Source organism: Fundulus heteroclitus, chromosome 10 (genome assembly GCF_011125445.2).
Source record: "Fundulus heteroclitus isolate FHET01 chromosome 10, MU-UCD_Fhet_4.1, whole genome shotgun sequence".
In the NCBI taxonomy this organism is placed as follows: Eukaryota; Metazoa; Chordata; class Actinopteri; order Cyprinodontiformes; family Fundulidae; genus Fundulus; species Fundulus heteroclitus.
The window spans coordinates 11,792,718-11,809,477 of NC_046370.1; the positions used below are offsets into that span (position 1 = coordinate 11,792,718).

Below are 16,760 nucleotides of genomic sequence, written 5' to 3' on the forward strand. Positions count from 1 at the left end.
TTTGCTGAAGTGTAAATAAAATGGTTTTGTCTTTCAGGGGTTCCTCTAGTCTGTCTGTTTCAGTGGCTCTAAATATTTTCACAGACGGTTAGAGTGAAGCTATTCTTTGATATTCATGCAGCATTAATGTTTGAAAAATCTCCCCGCAGCTTCAGATAAGTAGTTAACTATGTCTAAAAACTCCCCATTATGCTGTTGTTAGAGACGGAAAACATAGCACTTTTCTTTTAGACCATCTGGATCACAAGTCAACATCACTTGAATAAAAACAAAAAAATGTTTGTTTGTTACAATTATGTACAGTAAAAAATGATAGATTATTATGTTTTCTTTTTTATTATTTTATTTAACCTTTATTTAACCAGCAAGTTCCATTGAGATTCAGGATCTATTTTACAAGAGAGACCTGGCTAAGGTAGCTGCCAAATCACAACAAATGCACACACAACAAAAACCAAGTTACATTTTCATGATAAAAGAAATACAAAATATAAAAAAAAAAAAACAATGAGACTCAGTAAAAACAAGAACATGTCTCCATCACAACATCCTTCACAGTAGTTATCAGATGACCGTTCATACTGAGCCCGGTTCTGCTTGAGGTTTTTCCTTCCCGTTAATGGGGAGTTTTTCTTTCCACTGTCGCTTCATGCTTGCTCAGTATGAGGGATTGCTGGAAAGCCATGTACAATGCAGACGACTCTCCCTGTGGCTCTACGCTTCTCCAGGAGTGAATGCTGCTTGTCGGAACTTTAATGCAATCAACTGGGTTCCCTTATATAGGAAATCTTTGACCAATCTGTATAATATGATTGAATTTGACTTTGTAAAGTGCCTTGAGATGACATGTTTCATGAATTGGCGCTATATAAATAAAATTGAATTGGATTGAATTGACTGGCGACCTGTCCAGGGTGTACCCCACCTCTCGCCCCGTGAACGCTGGAGATAGGCACCAGCAACCCCCGTGACCCCATGAGGGATTAAGCAGGTCAGAAAATGGATAGATGGATGAATGAATAGTTTTAAATTCATTAATGGAAATGAGGGTTTCTAACTTAATTTTTTTCTGTAGATTATTCCACCCCCAAATGGGCTGAATAAGAAAAGGCAGTTTTTCCTCAATCGGTTGCAACTTGTGGCACATTTAAAAGCAACCACTTTGAGGAGCATAGCTGATAGGTACCAGAGCAAAAAGATAGGAGGTCACAGAGGTACAGTGGAGGTTTACCAGGTATAGCTTTATAGATAAAAATATACCAGTGCTGTTGTCTATGAATTTTAAGTGATGTCCAACCAACCAGATCATAAAGAATGCAGTGATGGGTGAGGAACTATGTATTTGTTATGAATCGTAGTGATACATGGTAAAAAGAATTAACATGATGGTAGATGCTGCATGCATGTACAATATATCTCCATAATCAATTAGAGACAATAGAACCTTCCACAAGTTTCTTCTTAGCACTAAAAGTAAAACAAGATTTATTTCTGAAATAAAAGCCAAGTTTGACTTTAAGTTTCTTGACTAAAGCAGTAATATGTATATTGAATGAGAGCCTATCATCTATCCATATCCCCAAGTACTTGTATGAAGACACTCTCTCAATTGATTTCCCATCTAAGGACAAGAGACCATAATTGTCAAGTAAGGTAAGTTTATTTGTATAGCACTTTTCAGTAACAAGACATTCAAAGTGCAAGTAGCTGTGCTCGAGCTTTTGAGAAGACCATAAACTTTGTTTTCTGTGTATTTTAAAACCAGTTTTAGACTCAATAAGGTATTTTGCAATGCCTGAAATGCAGCTCCTGTACTGCTGCGGTAATGGTGGAAGCCTGGGCCACCAGCGGTAGGCTAACAACAGGTCATGCAGGTGGCGACAAAAAGCAGGGCTAGCTGCAGCAGGCTAGCAAACAGGTGTACATGTAGCAGGCTAGTAGTAGGGCATCCAGGTGGTGGCTAGCAAGCACAGCTACCAGGTGGTCATTAGTTCAGGTTTTAAGTTCAAATTCAGTCTTATCCGCAACTAAAGTAATCCCAGTGTGGAGGAGAATGTCTTCCTCTTCAGGGCAATAGTCATTTGAGTTTAAAAGTGAAATAAATATCGCAAGAAAAAACTTTCTACTTTCTAAAGAACTTTTTTGGACTTCTATAAACATACGAAAAAATTAAAATGATTGCATGATGGTTTCTTTATCTGTCCATACATTTTGCAGTGTAGTCTATTTAGCAGCAAAGAAGTTTAAGAATCTCTACCCTTCATTCTGTGTCTTTGTTTATCATTAGATTATTCAGAACTATGAAAGAGATTGCCCATCTACTCAAATAGAGGTTCCCGGCTAGCCTAATTTTTAGTATCCAATATGGCAGCTGCGCAAACAAACTCAGTTAAGGTTGAAGGAACAAACTGATTAAACAGCAGACTGCAGAAAACTAGAGGCTCACACAGTACAGTGAAGAAAAGTAGAAACAAAGAAAATTGCTCTTTGCTACGCTGTTCTACTCAAGTGTGAATTTTCGGACATCTTTTGACATCTGTCACATATCAAAAACAGCATAAATTGTGGTGTTGTCGCAAAAATGAGGAGTGGTGTCCTCGTGGTTAAAACAGAAGGATGCAAGTACCCAGTTCGATCCCTGCAGACTGCTAACACGGATCCCTGAGCAAGACCCTTATCCCCAGATTGCTCCCCAGGTACCACTCAATGTAAACTTTGTCGTAGGGCTGAACGTGAATGGGATAAAACTCAACTTCATGTTTATTATAGAATCTATAAAGAGAAGCTGCAATGTTATCAATCATCACTAAAACATGCAAGGGAAATGTTCTTCACAGAAATCATAAACAAAAACATTAACAATGCTTGTGCTTAATTCACAACATTTGAAAGACTCACAAATCGTCCTGTTTTTGTACCACCAGAGCTGCACTCTACCAGGGCCTGCAATGAATTTGCTAACTTCCTTGCAGAGAAAATTCTAAAAATTAGAGTTAATCTGCACATCCTTGTCAAATCCAGTTCGAATGTTATTCTCAAACATAAATGCAGAGAAAATGATTAATCCCGCTCATCATGTGTTTTCCCCCAGGCTTTAAAAACAGCAGTTATTAAACCACTGATAAAAAAGAGCAATCTGGACCAATCACATCTGCTGAATTACAGGCCAATCTCCAACCTTCCATTTACCAGTAACATTTTAGAAAAAGCTGTGTTTCAACAGTTAAATAGCTTCCTTACAATAACCAACTGCTTTGATGTTTTTCAGTCCAGTTTCCGTGCTTACTACAGTAATGGGACTGCACTCGTCAAAGTGTTCAATGACATCCACCCAAAATACAGACTGTGGAAGAACCACGGTGCTAGTTCTGTTGGACCTCAGTGCAGCATTTGACATTGTTGACCATGATATATTATTAAACTGATGGGAGAGCTTGTTCAGACTCTCTGGTACAGCACTCTATTGGTTCAAATCCTACCTAAAGAACAGAGACTTCTTTATGTCAATAGGTAACTTCTCATCAGAGCGGACAAAAGTCACATGTGGGGTACCCCAAGGTTCAATCCTGGGACCCCTTCTATTCAATATCTCCCACTAGCTGAGGTAATAAAAAGAAACAAGATTAGTTTCCATAACTACGCAGATGATACACAGCTATACATTACGATGTCGCTAGGTGACTCTGAACCCATTCATGCAGTGAACATATGCTTAGAACAAATCAAAGCATGGCTGTGCCAAAACATCTTCCAGCTGAACAGAAACAAAACTGAAGTTATCTTTGGACCTAAAGAGGGACGAACTGGAGTCAGCATGCAGCTTCAGTTATTACAACTACAAACTAGTGAGCAGGCACTATATCTGGATGTAGTGATGGACTTAGACCTAACCCTTCAAGGACACATAAAGATAGTTACAAAGTCAGCCTTCTACCCCGTGAAGAACATTCCCAGGATTAAAGGACTGATGTCCCAACTAGATATAGAGAAATTAATCCATGCGTTTATCTCTAGTTCCATTGATTACTGCAGCAGTGTCTTCACCGGTCTACCCAAAAAGATCAATCAGGCAACTGCAGCTGATCCAGAACGCTGCTGCTTGTGTTCTCACTAAAACCAGGAAGATGGAGCACATCACCCCAGTTCTAAGGTCCTTACACTGGCTGCCTGGAGCTCAGGGAATAGACTTTAAAATACTTCTGTTAGTTTAAAAATCACTGAATAACTTAGCACCAAAAGACATTAAAGACCTGTTGTTGCTGTGTCAACCTTCCAGACAACCCAGATCTTCTGGGTCCTGTCTACTCTGCATACACAGAACCAGAACCAAACATGGAGAAGCAGCATTCAGCCTCTATGCTCCACAAATCTGGAGCAAACTTCCAGAAGACAGCAAATCAGTCGAAACAGAGTTTCGACTGATTTGCGATTTGAGAGTTCCTTTAAATCAAGACAGAAAACCCACCTGTTTAGAGTTGCTGTTGACCCATGATAACAGGAACATTGACCAACTTATTTGATGTGTATTGAAGTTTTCAGTTGAAACAATTAAATGTTTGTTACTGGTCTCACAACCAGCGACTGTTTTGATGTGTTTATGATGTTTTTTTATGTTTTCATGATGTAAAGCACTTTGAACCGCCTTGCTGCTGAAATTCGCTATACAAATAAACTTGACTAGACAGCCGACTGGTCCCTAAGGGCTGGGTTAAACGGTGAGACAATTTATTTATTTTTATTTGAACTTTTCTGCAGTCAGTTGAATGCTACATACTTCTATGCTGTAAAGTGGTTCCTGTGTTACATCTACAAGTTACCTCTACATGATGCCATACCTTGAATGAGGTGGAACAAATGATTCAAAGATTATTCTGTTAATCATTCTGCACTCAGTGCTTTGCAAAACTATTGAACTTTTTCAATTTTTTCTTTATTCTATGCAATCAGTCAAAGTATCACGTGATTTTAAGTTGGAAGGGATGAGCAATCTGATTAGTGCGGTGTGCATTTGTTTTTATGGACCCATCTTTTGCTGCAATTAGCACTACAGGTTTTTTTGGATATGCCTCTGCTTGCTTTGCACATCTAGGCCAAATTGTGTACCCATTCTTCTTTGCAAATGAGCTCAGGCTTAGTGAAACTGGATGGAGGGTGTCTGTAAACATCAGTCCCAAGTCTTGAGAGATTTAGATCTTGACTTAGATCTAAATCTAAGTCAACCTGCAACTGGCGGGTTGCTGGTTCGATCCCCTGCTCTAACTATCTCTGTTGTTGTGTCCTTGGGCAAGACATTTCACACGCATTGCCTGCTGGCGGTGGTCGCAGGGCCCGGTGGCGCCGGTGCATGGCAACCTCACCTCTGTCAGTCTGTCCCAGGGCAGCTGTAGCTACTAACATAGCTCACCACCGCCAGGGTGTGAATGTGTGTGTATCGGTGAATGACTAAACTGTAGTTTGAAGCTCTTTGGAGGTTGTCAGACTAGTTAAAGTGCTATATAGGTGCAATCCATTTACCATTTACCATAGAACTCTGCCAGCTCTCCTTTCACTGCTGAAGCTGAAACCATCCCCCTGGCAAGATGTTGCCATCACCACTGCAGATTACTTTGGAGGTGGTGTGTTTGTTTTCTGTCAAAAGAATCGTTTTGCATATTGGCCAAAACATACAGTTTGGGTCTCATCTGAACAGAGCACCTTCTTCTACAAGTTTGCGGCATCCCCTACATGGCTTCTGGCAGGCATTCAAGTAGGACGTCATATAAGTCTCTTTCAACAATGGGGTTCTTCTTGCAATGTTGCTTACATAAATGTCATATTTACACAGCTAATAATATCTCAACAACTTTTCCAATCTGAGCTATGGGCTGCTCTTTACAGCTCCTCCAAAGTTAAAATGGGCCTCTGGCTTCTCCATTGGCTACGATGTCCATCCTTGTCCTGCTGTGGTCTCAGACATAGGAACTAAAGAGATCTAGTTTCTCCTTGTGTATCTGTGGACTTTCCAGAATGTGTTGATGGCGTCAGATGGGTGATGGACAGTAAATCTGTGAACTCCTCCTTAGCCAGCACCACATCTGCCACACAGCACTGCTTCTTTCCTTCTCTTCCCATTTACATATGGCTTGGTCAGTTGTCTTCCCTTCTCCTTTCATACCGTTTCTTCATTCACCCATTCGCTTTAACCAAAAACAGGCTAGTGGTTCCCATCAGTTGAGATTACATCTCCTGAAAGCACAAAAAATTATATATGGCCGTCTCCATGGACACAGAAACCCAAATATATACATAGAAATGCTTTTGTTATTCAAAACTAGAACAAGACATCCGTATTGCTTTGTGCTTTGTTCGCTTTTCTTTGTTCCAGCTATATTGTCTCATTTCGCCTCCAGGCATTGAGTCATGTTTACAGTTGCTTTGACTCCTTGGGTCGTCTTTAATAAGAAGGCACACTGAATAGACAGGATTACCTAATATAAACAGATCATACCGCCTCAAGTTCAGGTTCTGCAAGCTCAAATAATGTGAAAGGAAAGTGTTTTAAGGTATAAAATATAGTGTTTTAGGGTATAAAATATTCAGTTTTTTATTTTATTAAGCTGTTATCTTAAAATCAGTATAATTCACCGGTTATCCCAAGACTTTTCAAATGCCAGAAAAGTACAGTGCAGAATAATAGTAATATGTTTATATGCAGCTTTTCACAGTCTCTATTCTTTATAAAAATGTTCTCCAATGAGGAAAGGACCAACAAAACAACACAGGATATACTTGAAAGATTTTCCAACATTCTCTGTGATGTTTAATTTTTATGACCAACTTGATCCAAAGAGACAGTCCTGCCTCATAAATTTGGGTTAAAGTCCCAGAGTATTTCACAGTTCTACTTAGCCTCAGGGGCAGTTTAATCTCTGATGACAAGATGTGTTATTTTTTAGTGTTACTGTACTACATAAAAAAAAAATTGTAGCTGAAATGTGAGGACATTCTGTTTTTAATGTTGCGTTTTTGCTATTTCAATCATGTCAAACGCACATGTATAAGTAACACAGAAAAGATTCTGTAACAATATATAAGTAATTAATAATTGCATTGTGAGAGCACAGTTCCAATAAAAGGTTTACAAAGAATCTTGTCTTTTTTTAAAAAAAATCAATTTTAATTTGGGGACCTAAATGATTGATTTTGTGTTACTTTTTCTAAGGTCAATTGATTATACATACAACATACAACTTCAATGATTAAAAAACACTATTGTGGATCTTTTATATATATATATATATATATATATATATATATATATATATATATATATATATATATATATATATATATATATATATATATATATATATATTTAGGAAGTTAAATGAGAAACCACACACTTTTTGTTGCCATCAGCAGGATACTTGTATGGTTCTAACTGGATATGTGATAACACTGTTCTTAGCGATAGTCCTTAATTTCCAATCAAAACCAACTTCTTAGTTTTAAGAAAATAACTTCAAAGGTAAATCTGCATGGGGTATAAAAAGTTTGGGTGTAAATGTATGCAGACAGGTTTGCACCGTTTTGCTTTTCATCATTTTCCTGCTCAATGAGTTGTTTGTGTTCCAGTTAAATTGTTCAGGACATAAATCACATCAAGGATGGGGTAAAAATGTTTTAAAATCTTTTATTATTTACTACATTTATTTACGTCTCAAAAGTGTCTATTGTTTTGGTAACTACTGTGTGCCCATGTGCATAGTATATGCACGCAATGTTTGATGGAGGCTCCGTTTTGCACTTTGGTAAATTTCCTTCTTCCACTCGACTTTCCATTAATATGCCTGTGAGCAGCCAGCTTCTTCAGCAATGATCTAGCTCAGCCTCCTTGTAAAAGGAGCAGCTGTCTGCTGGAAAACTGTAATGTCAGCATTCTTCACCATAATTTTCAAGATCATAACATAGCAATTTTTTTATTAAAATAATTTTTTAAATCTTGTGTAAAGTTGTAATGTCAGAGAAACTAAAATAGGATTTCATTATCTCTAAGTCGTAATCATCAAAAAGAACTGAAACGAATGCTTGAAACAACGAATGCTTGAGTTGAATTACTGAAATGCATTTGTTTTTATCCTCTACTTTGCTGAGATACACCTTTATATTTTTGACCCCCGTGTGCATTAGAGAAAACCAACAATGAATGCATCCAAATGCTTGTTTTAAGCGATTACTGATCTGTTCACCCTAGAACAGTTCAAATCCATGATTAAGAGCCAAACATTAATATGTAAACCTTTGAGTTGAACTGTACATTTAATTCAATTATGACTTTCACTGAAAACAATAACTAGTATTTTCCTTGTAGCTCTATGATATTAATTATGAGATTCCATCTAATATGTTGTTCATGTCTTTACAAATTAGCTGTGGACAACGAGATGTTTCAAAGTCTCTAAGTCTCCTGTATAAATGCAGCGTGGGACGGATCAGAGGCCTGTAATACTAGCTGGGAATGATCCCTTATCAAAAACGGGTGCAGGGTAGATGAACATCTTAGCCCTGTATAAAACTGGAGAGGTCCAGGTGGGAAAACAATGCAACACTGTGAGACAGAGCAAAGAAAAAAACTCCAGGCAGAGGTGAGGACAACTCATCTAAAATTGAGAACAGGGTGGGAAGGAGCTGACATCATTCTGCGGGTGGTAGTCCGCAGTGTCGTCAGTGTACATAACACTCCAGATGTGCCAATCTTAGCTGGCGCCGGACCCGTGTTAGTGGCCCGTAGGGCTGCAGCTGCTAAATGCCATCCAGTGTTATTCATCGGTGCCTTTGCCTTTTTCCCAGCCGTTATTCTGTCTTCTTTCCAAACACTGGTGGAAGGTGGACCCAACGTTTCTGCTCATAAAGAACAGCTGGATGGCCCTAACCTCTGGTGTACTTTGGAAATGCTGAAAACATAAATAGGGGGGAAAAGGATGTGTCATTGCATGTGCCTGTAATCGAATACTCGGTCTGAGTTCATGGAAATTGAATGATTATGACAAAAAAAAAAGACGGGGGGGTTTGGAACCTGACCTTGCAATTTTGGCTTTGGCTTTCAGGGCAAAGAGGACACCAACAACGGGACTTTCAAAGGAAGTAGCCTTCCATTGTGACAGCTGTTCTTCCTGAGAGGAAAAGAGAACACAAATTGCTGTTATTATTGGAAATCTCTTCACTGCCTTTCAATTTAACAATTACAAATCCTCTGTGATCTTTTGCTTTAATCCAGAACTTTTGAAGATGCGCTTTGAGGGTAGCTGACTTTCACCCGACGCAAGCTTCAGTAGTCAAGGAACAGGGGTGGGCGGGGGTTGTTTTGGCGGTCAGCAGTTGATGTAAGCCGGCTCCCCACATCAAAGCCATGTAGGGAGGGAAGCTGTGTCAGAACATGCACCGCGTAGTTATGACATATCTTAAACGCTACTTGATGTGAGACACCCAAACATAGAGAAGCACAGTTTGAAAGGGTTGCTATGATTGAGCAACACTGAGGTGCCTCCTCCTTCTTGTGTATCAAAAACACTCAAAATGGAGGTTTGAACGACGTCTGTACCTGTACAGACACTGTATTCCTGTGGAAATCCAATGCTAACGCGACAGACTGAATAACTAAATTCTAACTAACCTATCACTAATGCGTCACAGAGATAAAACTGTGAGCCAAGACATTTAAAACTACCTGTTTGTATATCTGCCTACATGTTAGGGTGTGATTACACAGAGCCTTTCCATGTCCATTTTTCACATTAAAGCAACAGACTCCAATATATGTTATTGGGATTTTCATGTGATAGACAAGCACAAACAAGTGCATATTTGCCAAGTAGACAGAAAAGTAACTGCATTTTTACTTATAAAAAACACTAATAAAATGTGTAGAGGGCAAATGTATATAAGCATACTTTTCATTAAGCCAACATTTGTGTTAATTTTTTTCTGCATCAAACTGATGTAATATTCTAATCTTAAATGTTGCGTTTTTATTTTATGTCAGCAAGAAGATCATTATTAGCAGAAATAAGGGCTTTAAAACAACAGTCTGTAGGTAATAAATCTATATGTGTGCACCTTAGTTAACTGGGTCCCTTAAACAAATAGACTTTTTGATAATATTCTAGTTTATTGAACATGTCTGTATAGATAGATAGAAATATAATCCAGGGCAACCAGAGCATGGCCCAACTGCAACCAACCGAGACATGATCGTCTACCTGAATTCAAAGGCTGGGCAAGGAGAGCATAAATCAGAGAAGCTGCCAGGATAGCCGTGGTAACTCTGGAGGAGCTGCTGACATTCACAGCTCATGAGGGAGGATCGGTTGATCGGAGTACCAAGGTATTATACCGACGTGTAAATAGTTTCTGCAGAAAATACCACTGGAAGTATGGGGGGGGGGGGTGGATTTCTGCTATTATAAGAAGAGTTTGATTGCTTTGATGCCAGTAAAGGTCTTTCCTATGATTAAGCAGTCAAAAAAATAATTTTCATGCTGCCGTTTTGTTTCAATGTGCAAAAAAACTGAAACGTCGTTGCGTGTTTCTTAGGATCATACCAATTGAACATTGGCCCACTAGCCTTTGGGAGACACCCGTCTCCTTCCCAATCAGAAACTGACATTGAATCTAAATCTGTCAGGCACACGAATAACTTTGAGCTCAATAATATGGAAGATTTAAAATTGTCGACCGTTGTTCTGCAGCGATTCTTAGAAAGCTCGCTGATCTACGCAAAGGATAAAGGAGACAAATCTAACTTTTTGAGCTTTCAAGCCCAAATAGTTAAGTGGTTGGCAGATGTAGAAGGGGTGCAGAGGTATGATTGATGGCGTACTTCACAATGTACCTTTCAAAAATTCAAGGGCCCTTTATATAACTCGATGATAGGGTTGACCTGAATCGCCCACTTACTGTCACTTATCTGTGTGCACAGCTCTAAATGGGAAGATTACGTACAGATTCGCCTATAATATTCAGCCTTTTGCCAAGTTTTTCAGCTTTGGTGAAGCAGTTTAAAAATCTCATCACCTGCCATACGGAGAATGAGATACAATCCACGCTTTTTCAAGCACATTTTAAACACAGGCTTTCATCTAAGGCGCTGTATTATCAGAGAAAAGCTCGATAGAACCTCAAACCATTTTGAGCCAAGCTTTTACCAGACAGAGCCTTGAGGTGTGTTCTTTTCTCACCGGTTCTTACTGGTCCAAAAGCAATATTAAATACACCGACCCTCCCAAATTTATGCATGTTGAAAGCCCTGCAAGAGAAGGCTGAGCTTTTATGATTCCCTGTCTCGTAAAATTTGTCTAATCATATCTCCTTCTCTCCATGGGGAGAGCAATCCTTCGCTGTTTGCATGCTGATGGAGCTTCAGAGAGGTTTCTGAGCTCTGGTTGCTAATTGATTTTCTGATTAGCAGTAATTGTCGCTGATTACATCAGACTGAAGAGGCCCCTTGAGGGGTGGGGGGGGTGGTACTTGAGTCATCTTCCTGTTTGTGCTGCGTCTCTTTCACAAACAATTTCTTTCACTCACAGGTATCCCTTCCCGACCGTGTTCAGCAGCTGCAGCAAGAAGGACCTGATGGCGAGTTTTGACAAAGGAGTGGGCATGTGCCTGTTTAACATGCCGGAGCTCAAAGTGCTCTACGGAGGGCAGAAATGCGGCAACGGCTACGTGGAGGAGGGAGAGGAGTGCGACTGCGGCGAAGTGGAGGTGAGGGTCACAATAAACAGATATATACATCTCCATGGTGTTCACATTAATCCCTTTTAAATGCGTAACACTGAAACATAACAGGGTGGCGAAAAACCACCATCTCACCATTGCACTATGCCAGAAAGTACTAATTCAAATGAAATAGTGTGCCATTAAAAAGAATGTGCCCATCGCAGATTTCTTTGTTTTTGCTTTTGTCATGCTTAAGTTTTTTCATAAATGTAAAAAAGTGATTCTATCCAAATCGACCTGGCCCTATATAATTTCACCCCTTGTTTAATCATAGAGTGCTGTTGAACTTTTTTGGACTGCTGAATTTCAATTTCACTAGCCCCACCATGGCCTGATTACTGTCAGATCTGTAGAATCAAGGAATAAAAGGAACCTGTCCAACAACACAAAGTAGGCCGAAACGCTTTCAGACTATTACAGTGACTTGCAAAAGTATTAACCTCCCCTTAGCATTTCACGTGTTTTGTTCTCTCACCAACCGGAATTAAAATGGGTTATTTCTGTCTTAAAGGCTAAACAGCTCCAGCTAAATGACTCCAGCTCCTTCATGTTTAATGGTTTTGCTTGTGAACCACAGATATTACATTAGATTAAGGTCAGGGCTTTGACTAGGCCATTCCAACACTTTCAAATGTTTCCCCTTAAACCAATCAAGTGTTGCTTTAGCAGTCTGCTTCACGTCATCGTCTTGCTGGAAGGTGAACCTCCGTCCCAGTCTCAAATCACACGCAGACTGTCACGGGTTTTGCTCAAGAAACTCCCAGTATTTAGCAAAATCACTGTGGGAATGGTGCTTTTGGGTATATATATATATATATATATATATATATATATATATCTATATATATCTATATATATATACATATATATATCATATATATATATATATATCTATCATATATTATACCTATCTATATATCATATATATATATATCTCTATATATATATATATATATATATATATATAGTTTAGCTTTCAATGCAAAACTATGCCAGAAACCAGACCTCCAGAGAAACTGAAAACTGTTAGAAAATTGTGAACACATTCACCAGAAGACTGGGTGTGAAGCATTCGAACGGGGATATATTAATTATTTAAGTAGACCTACTTTAGCATACATGTAATAATGGCTGCAAACATTGCTAACTGTTGCAGTTGCAGGAAGCAGAGTTAATACAATTAGCATGAGCGGGAACATGAAGAAAACATTTATTCTGATTTAGGATGATGATCTGAATTATGTAACGGCCTAAATAAAAAATGGCCTCATTGTCGTCTGAGGTTTTTGTTTGTGCCCAGGCTTTCGCCAAGGTCGAGCTGAAAGTGTCCTTGTCCTTCAAAACAAAGAACATTGCAGTCCTGAGCCAGTAGCAATATCCAAGCTCTCTATAGAGCTGAGTAGCGTTATGCCAAAACCAGGCCATATCCGATGGCTCAGACAGCACCTCTCTTCACTATTAAAAAGCCTCATTAAAAAATCCTTGTTTTTTTCCTCGCAATCACAAGCTACCTCTTCTCTGCCAGACTCCTCTGCCTCTTTTGGCCTCCGGGACTCTGGGATCGGCCTCCTTTTATGGTTTGTTCAGGCTGAAAGGAGTTCTGGAAGGCCCATCATGTCAGCATTGTCCCCTGCCAGCTCCATCCATCCAGTTCCTTCTGACTCTTACGGCACTCAGAAGAACACTACGTTTAGACTATAATAGCAAAAGGGAAAGAGCTGGTCCTCGGGGGTCTAGTCAACCCTCTCCTGTGTGAGATCATACAATTAAGCTCAAAATTATTCTTACTCATGCCAAATTTTGATTTATAGCGATTTTTACTGACCAATAACTTTCCTTTGACTGGAAATGACTTAAACACATGACACACGAGGATAAGATGTCGCATTACAGTAGTTCTAATGAGTACAATATGATTTACATTCTCTCTCAGTAATCAAATGAAAAATCGGTTTGGCATCACAGCAGTCGCTGTCTTCTTTATCATGAGCAATCTATTTTTGTTTTCTGCTCTAGGATTCTGGCATCTCGGCCTTTGATGACAATCTGAAGGTTTCTGGGGTTGAAAAGAATATATATATATATATATATATATATATATATATATATATATATATATATATATATATATATATATATATATATATAAGATTTCAGTCAAATTTAAAGACCATTTAAAATTGAATGATGTTTTTCCTTAGATCGGTTGTTTCCAAAAAAAAAAAATTTTTATCTTCGAGACCATAAAAAATAACATCTACTGTCACTTCTAATCAATGCCATTGCTTGCTGCAGAATGCAGACATGATGTTAGCTTTAAAATATCAAACCTGCAATTTTTGAGTTTTTCTGTGACCTCCATTTATATAAAGTTTGTACTCTCCTTAATAAACAGCTGTAACAAGTAAGTATTTTGCTAAACACATAAACACACTAAAATGCAAATGCTGGTAAAGTGTAAATTGGTTTCATACTGGATGAACACATATCAAATGTTGATTGTGTCAGTTATGATGTGAAAGAAAATTGAAAACCAAACAATGTTTCAGTAAAAAAAAAAATGTTTTTGTCAAAAGAATTCAATAAAGCAGTCAATTGTTTATTTTTATTTTTATTTTTGAATGGCTAAGCCTTTTTTGCATGACCGTTATTTTGGGCTTCTTTGTGTTGTGGCAACTATGACAGACATCTGGATAAATCTGAAACATTAAAAATACATCAGCAGCAAACAGCCATTCAACACTATTCCCTCAATTACAGTTCAAGATGATTCAGTGTTTTGAGTACGTACAATAGGATTTGATGCAGGACGATGGAAAACGGAGGAAGCAAAGAAACCTTTAAAAAGGATTAGATTTAGCTAAAACAAATAAATTTGAAATCTCTGCATTTGGATTTAATTAGAAAAAAAAACACATCTGGCCAGCTGCCCTAAAGATGACTGTGAATGAGTATGACTCAGGTAGTCTTCAGATCCATTTGCCGCACTCGAAGTAATTTGGTGCGGCCCCCGACTGCATTTCAAAAGGGGTACTAATTTAGCCCGTCAGCACAGGCAGATGATGCAGATGGATACTTCTAGAGCAAGATTTTCAGAGAAACATTAATGTTCTTACAATGGAACATTTTCAGCACAATACCCAAGTTTCTTTATTTTACGATTCTTGCTTAGATTTTAATGTTTTAGTAGATAGGACAACAAATATCCACAGACTCAAAAGCAGACTTGGCTTCAAACAGCAAGCATTTTCAAAGACAGAGTAGCCTATAGAGCAGGGGCACCAACATGCCCACGGGCACCAAGTAGCCCCCCAGGACCACATGTGGTGCCCACGAGCCTGTTCTTAAAACAGCACAACCCACCCAGTGAGCTGCATCTAAAACTTTATTTTATTCCGTTAATCGTCTTGTTTAATCACACTTGCATTTATATTGATTTAAAAATGACAATAACCTATAACAAAGCATGAAAAATGTGTTTATTTTACATAACGTTATGGTGAATGCTGACTCTTCTAGTCTAAAGGTCAGTACTGGTAGCCCTTCGCATGGCACAACACCGACAAAGTAGCTCTCAGTTTCAAAACGTTTGGTTAACCCTTGCTTTAGAGAACACACTATTAAAATGCTCTAAACAAGAAATAGAAAACACCCCAAAGAAATGCACATTGTATGTGTGGCGTGAGACCCTTTTTATATTTTACTTTCCTTCACAAATTAATGGGCTCATTTCAATAAAATATTGTATGTGTAGCATTTTTATTGGAGAAATACATACATTTTTATGGCCCCTTAATACTTTTAACTTGACGATTTTGGCTCAAGTGACGATAAGTTATCTGTCCTAAAGGCTGTAATCACGACACGGTTCTTACAGCTTTTACACTACTATAATTATGCTATTATCTGTCTCTTTGCGATGTATGTTTCTGCTGATCATAAGCCAACATGCTGGATAAGATGAGGAAGAATATGATGGGAAATATTCACAGATTACACACAAAAAGCAAGTCTATAGGTGAACAGCTTTGCATAAGCAGAGACTGAAATATTTCCCCGTATTTAACCCTGTTCCTGTTCCTATGAACTCTCACCACGGATGGGGTCTTCACAGTGACATATGGTGTTAGTTATCCCATCACACACATGTTGTATATTGGCCCTAAGTTTCAAGTTTGGTTTCATCTGACCGGAGCACCTTCTCCCACATGGTTGCTGTGTCCCCTAAATGGCATGTAAAAAAAAAAAAAAGATGATTCCATAGTGGCTTTCTTTCTTTCCAGTCTTCCATTAAGGCCAGATTTGTTGAAAGCCTGACCATTTTTTGTCTCTTCAAAAGAGTCTTCCACCTGAGCTGTGGATTCTGTGGCTGCTCCAGAGTTACGATGGGTCTCTTGGCTGCTTCTCTTAACGACGCTCTCCTCGCTTTGAGTTTTAGTGGAGCTTATACTGAGAATAAATTACACATGCCTTCAGTTTTTCTAATTAGGTGACCTCTGAAGGCTGATAGTTTTACTGGAATTTATTGAGAGAACTCAGAGCAAAAGGAGCTGAATACAAATGCACGGCTAATTTTATTTTGTTGTTTTTTTAGGCTCAGCAGGTTTGTTTGTATGGCACCTTTGAGCAAAAAGACAAGTCAAAGTGCTATACATGATTAAAAAAAACACATATGTACTGTATACTCATCTTCTCGTCGGGATGTTATGTCATGCTTCAGCGTGTATAGTGAGCTGAAACGGAGATGGGGTCCTCCTTGTACCACCCAACCCTGAACCTTCATTACATTCTCAACAGAAGGAAGCAGTCTGGTGGTCTGTCACAAATCCACAACTTTTTAAATCAAGCAATTTTATTTTAGATTTTTATGTGTTAAAAAAATCCGAAAGCCATATAAGATTTTCCCTTTACCTCAGTTACTTTTTCCATAACAAAAAACTCCCACAAAACACATTGAGGTGTGTGGTTTTTAACATGACAAAATGTAAAAACGGACAAGGAGC

General features: G+C 38.6%; 1 protein-coding gene across 2 annotated transcripts in view; it reads left to right on the forward strand.

Annotated features, from left to right (window-relative positions):
• Positions 1–16,760, forward strand: part of LOC105926454 (disintegrin and metalloproteinase domain-containing protein 12) — a 144,024-nt gene that overhangs the window by 102,759 nt on the left and 24,505 nt on the right. For both annotated transcript variants that reach the window (XM_012862804.3, XM_036142021.1), the window contains exon 12: positions 11,565–11,742. In XM_012862804.3, the coding sequence (XP_012718258.2) occupies positions 11,565–11,742 (178 nt within the window). The remainder of the gene's footprint in view (positions 1–11,564; positions 11,743–16,760) is intronic.